Here is a 9,897-nt window from a genome sequence, read left to right as displayed (position 1 = left end):
GAAACCATCTGTAGCTGATGCTCGGCGGATATTATGACTATCCATAGCAAATTCTAGATACTTTTCATCAATATCATTCCACAAGGGTGAATTGATAGGATGCCTAAGCCAACCATGTTTTACTATGTGTTCATCATGCCACCTTCTGAGGCTTGCAAATTTAGAAGAAACAAACAATCTTTGGAGTCTTTTCTTAATAGGGAAATAACGAAGAACCTTCCTACGAACTTTGTACTCATGTTTCCCATCTAGACTCTTCTTTTCTGATTTCCAATGTGAGACACTACATACCGAGCATGAATCAGATTTTTTATGCTTCTTCCAAAATAGAATGCAATCATTTTCACATGCATGAATTGTAGTGTACCCAACTCCTACAGATTTGACCACTTCCTTTGCTTTGTGAAAGTTTCTAGGAAGTGTCAAACCCTTAGGTAGTGCATCAACAAGTAAATCTACCAACAAATCAAAACTTCTATGCGTCCCTCCCCCAAGAAGTTTGATGTGAAGCAAACGAACTAGGAAACGTAGCTTTGAGTAGTTTTGGCAACCTCGATATAATTCTTGACTATTATCTTTTGCTAGCTTACGAATGGCTATTGTGTCTTCATTAGGTTCCTACAAGGGCACAATATCTTGTTCCCTACTGCTGAATGTCTAAATGCAAAAGCTAGGAAATCAATCACCCCTTGTTTATGAACCTGTGTATCCCTACATACAATACCTATGTTACATATCAATTTAACTATAGAAAAACTTAAGATTTGTTGTGAAAAGTTGCTTTGTACCTAGCCTTACTTGTGATCCATAATTTATCCGGATCAGAGGAGTTGATCACCGAAGGACGCCCAAACTATCGTATAGATCGCCGACCATCTCAGCCCGCGCCTCGCGCGACCGTCGTCGCCACCGCTGCCGGAGACGGTGGTGCCTCGCACGATCGCCAAAGAGGGCCATCACTGTCGTGCACGCGTGCAGAGCCGCCAACATACGAGCCTCTGGTCGTGGCCGGCGCTCGCTCCTCCCGAGCCACCGTCATCGCTACGCGCACCTTCGGGGCCATCATCGCCGCTCGCGCCTCGGGTAACCGCCGTCGACGAGTGAGGGGCGCATGCGTCGCTCGCTCGTGCCTCCCCGAGCCACGACCGGCGCTCTTGCCTCCGGGGCTGCCGGCGCCGCTGCACGCGACTCCAGGGTCACTGTCGCCGCTCGTGCCTCGAGGAACCACCGTCGTCGCTCGTGCGTCAGGATGGGGGCGTCAAAAAATAACAACCTTTTGCATAACATAAAAACAACAACCTTTTTTAGCATTAATAAGTCCACTCATAGCTATAATGCTAAAATTTTATTTATACCCTTGCTTAATGGAAATGATGAATAGTTGCTCCATGAGGTAGTGTGGGGTTTCAGGGTATGGTGGAACGGAACCGTTCCGCTTTCAATTTGTTCTTGTTTGGATTGGCTTTATGTAGAATAGAGTGGCTCTAAAAAGAAAAAATTATGCTCAAATGCTGAATCATCCGGCTGCCCAAAATCTCTGATATCTCCTATTATCTAGGTTGAAAGAGCTAGATTATGAGATTTTTTTTTGCTTTCCATAAAGTGTCACCTCTACATTACTGCACATGTCTAGAATATGTTGAAAACAAACATGGCCATAGACATATGGTCCTTCAAGTTTCTCAACAAAAAACCAAGGGAGCACCTCAGCATGGCTTGCATGGATAGCCATAGGCAGTTGGTGTGGAAGGGGAAGCTCGATTGATCCCTGCTTCCCTGAAAAAAACAGTCCTGTGCTCAGCCGAAGGAAAGGGCATTGGTGCGCACACTGGGCGTGACCGCGTGACACAGAAAGCAGGGAGCAAAGGCTGACGCGGCTAGGCTATGCAAAGGCGCGGCAGCTCAGCAGGCGGCATCCGCCACACTTCATAAACAGACAAACTAGCTACCCTCTATGCAGCCAAGCCACTTCAATCTCAAATTCTCCGTGAAATGGTTGAAGAGAGAATACTCTATAAAGGTAAACAAAAGCAGCCACAAAAGAAGGCAGCCAGCAGCGCTAGCCAGTCTAGGCACGTACACACACGGCCCCTATTGCCAAACAGCAGGAGAGCGCTCTCACCCTGATCTCTGATAAGGGAGAGGGAAGAATCGCTCATCAGGTGGCTCACACGCATCATTGCCGCGCGCTGCCTCCCAACGTTCCAGCACGAACGAAGGGCGTCTTTGCCTTCCATTGCTACGAGGGAGAAGCAAGAACGTGGGCACGTGGCACACACATCACATACAGCGTGTAAGGCACAGAGGGGGGGTGGCGGGGTGACGGCGAGGGATGCGGGCGGGGGCATACACCATCCACCAGTCGCTCAACGCCGAGGCGGCCGCTGTGCTGAAGCTCGCGCTCGCGCTCGCGCGCAGGCGCGGCCATGCGCAGGTCACTCCGCTGCACGTCGCGTTCGCGCTGCTGACCGGCCCCGCCGCTGCCGCCGCGTGCATGCAGCCTCTCGCGGCCTTCTACTCGCCCGCGTCTCTGGCGGCGCCGTACGGCCTGCTCAAGCGTGCCTGCCTGCGCTCGCACCCGGCGCCCGGCGCGGCGTCGTCTCACGGCGCGCCCCAGCACCCACTCCAGTGCCGCGCGCTCGAGCTGTGCTTCAACGTCGCGCTCAATCGCCTGCCCGCGTCCGGCCCGCACTCGCCGCCCTCCTCGATGACGGCGCCGTTCACGTCGCCGCTTATCCAGCCCAGCCCCACGCTCTCTAACGCTCTCGTCGCCGCCCTCAAGCGCGCGCAGGCCAACCAGCGACGCGGGTGCGTTGAGCTCCCGCAGCCACCGCCGCCAGCAAATGCGCCGCAGCCGCAGCCACTGCTCGCCATCAAGGTGGAGCTGGAGCAGCTGGTCATCTCCATCCTCGACGACCCCAGCGTCAGCCGCGTCATGCGGGAAGCCGGCTTCTCCAGCGCCACCGTCAAGAACAACCTCGAGGAGGAGAGCGCGCTCATGCCGCCACCTTCCTCATCGTCCCCGCCACCGCCGCCTCCGCCCATCCCTCCCCACTTCTTCATCGACTCCAGCATTTCCTCCGGCGGCAAAAGCGGTGACCGCTTCGGGCTGTGGCCAGCGCAGTTCTTGGCAGCGCCGGGCCCTGGGGCCTGCAGCGCCGACGTCCGCGCGGTCCTGGAGGTGATGGTGCGGAAGGAGGGACGTCGAAGCAACCCCGTTGTGGTTGGTGACTCGGTGTCCATGGCCGAGGCCGTGGCCGGTGAGCTCCTGCGGTGCCTCGAGCGCGGCGACGTCCCCGAAGCACTCGCCGGCGCTCACCTCCTAAAGCTGCAGCTCTCCTACGTGCACGTTCGCCTCATGAGCCGCGCCGACGTGAACGCCCGGGCGTCCGAGCTCCGCCGTAGCGTGGACGCCGTGCAGCTCCAGCGCGGCGGCGGGCTCGTCGTCTGCGTGGGCGACCTGCGGTGGGCGCTCGATGAGGAAGCGAACGACAACCACGCTGTCTCGTCGTACAGCCCCGTGGAGCACATGGTCGCCGAGCTCGGACGCCTCCTCGATGACCTCCGAGCCTCCCGCGTCCGCGCCTGGCTCGTGGCCACCGCCAGCTATCAGACGTACATGAGGTGGCAGCAGCGGCGCCGGCGGCCGCTGGAGTCCGCCTGGGCGCTGCAGGCTGTGGTGGTCCCCACCGGCAGCGGCAGCGGCCTGTCCCTCAACATCCTGCATTCCACATCGTCTTCTACCTCCCTCCCAAGGTAAGGAGCAAGCAAACCAGTTCCCAACCGAGAAACCTGTTTTCCTAAAGATCAGTGTACTATGCTCTCCTTCTGCCACCATGTTTCTGTCTGAGCTCGGGTCCTCCATTGCTGCCTTACTGTCTAGAACAAGCAAATGGGCAAGCTGAGTGGGCCATGCATATTGCGAGCTCCCCGTGAGGCTGCATCCACCTACAGGCTACAGGACACTACTCCTAGTTACTAGTAGTCATTAATGAATGCACTTCTTCTGCCTCAATTAGTAAACGCAATATAGTGAAATTATCTATGTACCATTGAACCTTCACTAAAGGTAACCAATGTACAATGATTACGTCTTGTGAATAGAGAAAGCTATATATAAAAAAAGAGTACTACGGTTATTTGGTTCATAGCTAAATATACAGCTATTTTCGAACAAATTTTGAATGTTCAAAGTGCACATACTTTATTTATTAAGAAAACGAGAGGGAGTAAACAAGGCAGTAGAGTGTTGCACAGAGGATCAGACGAAGAGGAAATAGTGGTTGATGAGGGACGGGATCGGGATGGTATTGGTAGCCTAGCTGTAGCAGCCTGTGTTTTTTGTCACCCTTCTCTGCCGTAAAAAAGAACAGAGATTCCATTGCTCTGAGCTGATCAGTTTCTGTCTGACGAGAAAAGGGCTTCATCTGATGCCGCGACAGTGCCTGGCGTCCTGAGCCCGGTCCTTCTGGAGGACGCGGCAGACTGATCCGATGCTGCCGGGTTGCGTCCCTTTTCCTCGCAATGATGCTGCCTTTCACAAGCTCTTAGTCACATTTCTGTATTGCAATTTGCAATGCAGAGTTGAGGGGAAATATACACTCAATCTACTCTGATAATGTCTAGAAGGAAACTGCTTAAAAAATTCAAATGTTTGGAAAAAAGAAAAAAAACTGAGAACTGGACTTTAGAATGATTGTGATGCTCTTATTGTTTAACATGGCTTTCCTTGTCCTGTTTGTAGTGCCAGTGCAGGGGTGCCTCCGGCAACGGCGGCATCACAGCAGCTTGGGCAGAATCCTTTCGCGATGGCGGGATCGGCGACTGAGTTTGCAGGCAGAGATGAGCAGGATGAGATGCAGCTGGTGCTCTGCACCGAGTGCACCAGGAACTACGAGAGCGAGGCGTCGCTCGTGAAGGCAGAGGATGATGTGGAGGGCCCACGTGCCAGCCTCGCGGGCTGGCTGGTGTTGGACGGGCCATCGGCAGCCCAAACACCACACAAGGTAAGAAAACAATGATGATGCATTTGAACAAGGAGCTATTGATGGTTTTAACTGTGATTCTTTTGATGGTTTAGCAGAAGTATCTGATCGAGCTGAAGAGGAAATGGAGCCGGCTGTGCGGGAAGCTTCACCTCTGCTCCGATCCATGCTCCCCTCCGTGTCCATGGTGGTCCGGTTCTGGCTTGCTACCGGTCAGCCAGAGCAAGCCAAGCGTGGCGGGGTTCTTGGGCTTGGATGGCTTGATAGAGCAACAACGCAAGAGCAGAACAGGACGGTGGTTCCCGCCCTCACCGTCAAGGGGTCCCCCTCGTTGGTGCCTGAGTCCACCGACGAGGGAAGCATGTCAGGGCGTGGGAACCACGCTTGCTCTCGGCAGCCACCTGCTCTCGGACTCGGCGACATCTCAAAGCCGCGCCTCGGGAGGCGGTGACGGTTCCGCGGCGGTGGTGCGCGAGCTGGGGCAGAGGCTGCGCAGGAACATCCCGTGGCAGCCCGGAGCCGTCGTCGCGGAGATTGCCAAGGCGGTGGTTGCTAGTAGCCGCCGAGAGCGCGACGGCACGCTGGGCTCGTGGCTGTACGTGAAGGGCAGAGACCACAGCGCCACGCGGCGCGCTGTCACGGTGATCGCAGAGACGTGCTGCGGCTCGGCTGGTCGCGTGGTCCGCACCGACCCGAGCAAGTACAGCTGCGCGGAGGAGCTGTGCTCAGATGTTGTATCCAGGGCGTCTGAGATGGGCGGCGAGATGGTGGTGGTGGTAGTCGTGGACGGTGTCGAGAACGCGCCGTGCGACGTGGCCGACTGCCTGGTCGCCGCGTCGAAGAGCGGTTCCCTGAAGGATGCCGAATCCGGACAAGTGCTGCGTCTCTCCGGCTGCATCGTGATCCTGGTAGCATCGAAGTTGCCTGGCGGCGCCAGCGACCCAATCAACCTGCGCCTGTGGTCGGAGGACGAGGCGTCGTCCGACGGCGCTCTCAAGAGGAAGACGGAGTCACCGCAGGGCGAGGGCGAGGGCGAGGGCAAGCGGGCACGGCACGACGCCGGGCTGGGCAGGCTTGATCTCAACCTCTGCGCCGGGGATGACGACCCAGGCGAAGACGACGAAGCCGTCCCCAGCGACATAACCGACGAAGGCGGCTCGAGCGAGCACGGGCAGCCGCCCCACGGCATCCTCGGTGCCCTGACGGCGGCCCGCGTGGTCACCCTCGACAGGGAAGGCGGCGGCGACGCCACGACCTCCATCCGCGCAAGGCTCGCCAGGGCCATCGGCCAAGGAGGGGCGCGTGTGGAGGAGGCGGCGGTACAGGCGCTCGCGGCGGCGTCTGGACAGTTTCTTGAGGAGGAGCTTGAGAGGTGGACGGTGGAGGTGCTTGAACCGGCGGTGGCGGTAGCAACGGTCAAAAATGGCGGGAAGGGGAAGGTGCTAGTGCTTGGATTGGGGCCCGGCGGCGGGAGCCGGGAGACACAAGGGTTCATGGGCTCGGTCCTTCCAAGTAGGGTCCAGGTGGACTGAGCTGTGCATTTTTTTGGGATGTCTCTCTCTCTCACACACATTTTGGAGACTGGGACGTTGTTTTTGTATGTATTGTACGTAAATGGTTGGATTGGGGGCCTGGAAATGGAGAGTTTGGGATGAGCTGAGTTTATAAGTATCCATCAAATGCCGTACTATTCTTTTATGTGTGGGTGTGGATTGCTCAACTTGAAAACTTGGATATACTAGTGAGCATATCTCCACAGATTTTGTGGCTAAAGATTCACATGATTTCGCACTACAATGGAATACCATTAGAACGTTTATTTACCGTTCATGCGTCTGTGAAACTTCTTCTACACACTACACACTGATTATCCATCAGCAGATGATGTGCAAGCTATACATGTCCAAACGTTCATGCTGAGCCAGCCCGGTTCGGACACGACTTGGTCCGATACGAAAGGAACCGGATCAGGCCCGGCACGATATAAGTCGTGTCGTGCCGGGTCGGTCCGTGGGCTACAGTAGTCGATTCAGACCTGACACAGCTAAGCTTATACGAGCCGGGCCCATAAGCAGGTTTCTACATAAAATTCATGCACAGATTTCATACATAGATTTCTACACAAATTTCAGCAATATACACAAAATTCATACAACAATTAACACATATTCAACACAGATTTCATTAAAACTGGAGCCTTAGTGCAATGCTGCCTCGTTAAAAACCTTCCTAGGTAAAAACTCACACCTCGTGAGAAAACCCTAGGACGGAAAAGAGTACAGCTAGCTCCTTTTAGAGTTCGCTCCTTTTAGAGTTCTAGTTCAAGTGTCCATTACAGTACTACATATTGACAATCCATTACATAAATCATGAGTTCAAGTTCTAATTCTATTGTTGTGAATCATCTGTGCCCCTTAGTGGTGTTTTGATAATTAATGACAACTGATTGTGGAATAACAATTCTTGGAAAAATTAGAATGCAGGATTGGACCACAGGAAACAGTAATGTCTTTGAGACATATACATTGATTGTGGATCAAGTAAAGGCAAAGGTAAAATGTAGGTTTTGTTTTGCCGGTCATCAGGAGTTTAGAGAAGAAATTGACCGGATTAATAGGCTAGACAGTCGTACTATTAAGAAGGGTCAATGAACTTGACCGGTGTAAAAACTTAGTGCCTCGTAGAGCATAAACTGTTATATTGGCATGAGGGCTAACAACGCTTCGTTTTTCGAAATACAAAGTCTTTTGTAAAAGCGCAAAATAAAATCTCTTAACTCTGTGGTCGGCGGACTGTTCGAGCCAGGAGGCCGAACCGTCCGCGACTCTGCCAGAGAAGTCTGCTGGCGCACCTGTCTCTGTATCCCTGCGCGGACCGTCCGGGCCACGAGGCCGGACCGTCCACATGAGCCAAATTGAGTTTGGGCAGGGACAATGTGTTTTTGAGTCTTTGCACTACGGACTGTCCGGGGTTTTTAGTCGGACGGTATGTGGTCCTAATACGGACCGTCCGAACATGGTTGGCGGACAGTCCGCTCGGGTTGTTTTAATTGGTCAGTGCTCTGGTATTCCATATTGACAGGTCTCGGACCGTACGACCCAGGTGGGCAGACTGTCCGGGCTTGACTTTTTCTGACATCATTGACAGGTTTCAAACGGTCTTTATAGCCTTTATTGGTACGGCGGACCGTCCGCGTGTGCGTAGAACTTGTGCTAGTAGCACATAACGGCTAGGTTTCAGTTGAGGGATATAAATAGAAGTGGAGCTTGTGTGTGAGGTCTCTCTTGGCCACTCCTAGCATACATTGAGCTCATTTGTGATCCTCTAACTCAAACTCTCACACTCGTTGCTTGAGTTTGCATTCTAGTGAGTGATTGAGAGGTTCTAGTGCATCTACATCCTTTTTGATCCTTTGAGGCACTAGGTGATACATCGGGCAAGCGTCATCGACTTGTTACTCTTGAAGGTTGCCGCCTCCTAGATGGCTCGGGCGTTGTCTTCGTCGAGCTCTACGTGAAGATTGTGGAGGAGCCGCGGTGTTGATTGTGAGGGGTTCGCGCCCACCTCGCCGGAGCGGCAAAGGCGACGCTAGTGGAATCGAGGTATTGAGTGAGTTCTTGTCCACTTGGCTCAAAGATCAAGCCATGTCTTGATATAGGAGCAAGTGGGAGCTTGATTCCACCTCAACGTGGATTAGGGGTGATCGGCAAATCACAGATACCACGAGATAAATTTGGGTGCCATTCTCTCACCTTTTACTCATTACTTGCATATAGTTAGTCATTTGTGTATTGCCTATCTTTTGCAGTGTTAGCATAAATTGCTCATCATATTTTGTTGACCTATAAAAGCTAGGAAATTTATATCTCTTGTTGTTTTGATTAAATTTCTCTAGTGTCTTTTATTTTAGTCAAAACCATCTATTCACCCCTCTCTAGCCGGTGTCCTAGATCATACACTTGTTCCTTTTCACTTCAACTCTTTATTGCTCATTTCTCTTGATCCCAGCAACTGTTTTTTGTTCATCATCCAGATACAAAGATTCAAAAGTCACTTCTAGTTCCTTGGTGTCCTTCTCCACCTCATGTTGCTTGTGCAAGTCTGCTAGCTCCCAATCCTTGGTGCATGAGAGGACCTCCACTATGTCAGTTGTTAGCCATCATCGTCGTTCCTCGAGGATCCTGCCAGCAAGACTAAAAGTGGACTCTAAAGATATTGTAGAAGCAGGGATAGTTAGTACATCTTTAGCAAGTATAGAAAGGATAGGATAAGTCTGGTTATGGCTTTTCCACCAGGTAAGAATATTGAAATCAGAGCCAAACTGAGTTTCAGTGTCACTGTTAAGATATGAAGAGAGTTCAGAGAGAGCAGATTGAGAAGATGATACTGAGGGACCTGCACCCCTTTCAATAGAAGCAAAAAAGCATCATCATCACCATAGATGTCATCCCAAGCCTCACTTGACTTATTAGAATCACCACATGTAGGCTGTTGATTTGCACTCAAGTACACCTCACCAAATCTGGTCTCATAGATTCTGTACATCTTTCTTAAGTTGGTACGAATAGTAGATGGAAAGGTACTGTAATCAGTACCAGTTAGAGAAGACAACCTGAGAAGAAGCTTGTGAAACCCCCTCGTCTTAGGTCTAGGATCAATAATGAAAGCAAAAGCATAGAGACTGGGTATATCCCTCCAATATTTCAAAAACTTTGACTTCATAGGAACAATAGCTTCTCTAAGCAGTCTATCATTTTCAAATGCATTGAGTTGTCTAGCAATTTTCAAGATATGGTACAGCATTAAAGGTGATGTTGGGTAGTAAACACTAGACAGTGCAACAGTTGAATCATAGAAGACTTGAAGAAAAACATCTTCTCAACAATATACCAATGATCATCAAGAAAACTTC

The 9,897-nt window shown here is 52.1% G+C and overlaps 1 protein-coding gene across 2 annotated transcripts; it reads left to right on the top strand.

Moving 5' to 3' along the window:
* Nucleotides 1-1,974: 1,974 nt before the first annotated feature.
* LOC103646632 (protein SMAX1-LIKE 4) lies at nucleotides 1,975-6,766 on the top strand. Of its 2 annotated transcripts, none has more exons than XM_008664143.2 (3): nucleotides 1,975-3,756; nucleotides 4,745-5,006; nucleotides 5,084-6,766. In XM_008664143.2, exons 1-3 carry the CDS (start codon nucleotides 2,333-2,335, stop codon nucleotides 6,515-6,517), a joined length of 3,120 nt encoding a protein of 1,039 aa, XP_008662365.1. In that variant the 5' UTR covers nucleotides 1,975-2,332; the 3' UTR covers nucleotides 6,518-6,766. The 2 variants fall into 2 exon arrangements, with proteins under 2 accessions (XP_008662365.1, XP_008662358.1); XM_008664136.2 differs by having other exon boundaries at nucleotides 5,081-6,766.
* Nucleotides 6,767-9,897: the final 3,131 nt, after the last annotated feature.

Source organism: Zea mays, chromosome 2 (assembly GCF_902167145.1).
Source record: "Zea mays cultivar B73 chromosome 2, Zm-B73-REFERENCE-NAM-5.0, whole genome shotgun sequence".
Classification (NCBI taxonomy): Eukaryota; Viridiplantae; Streptophyta; class Magnoliopsida; order Poales; family Poaceae; genus Zea; species Zea mays.
The sequence above is the reverse complement of the archived record's forward strand: the minus strand, read 5'-3'. Positions and strand labels throughout refer to the sequence as shown.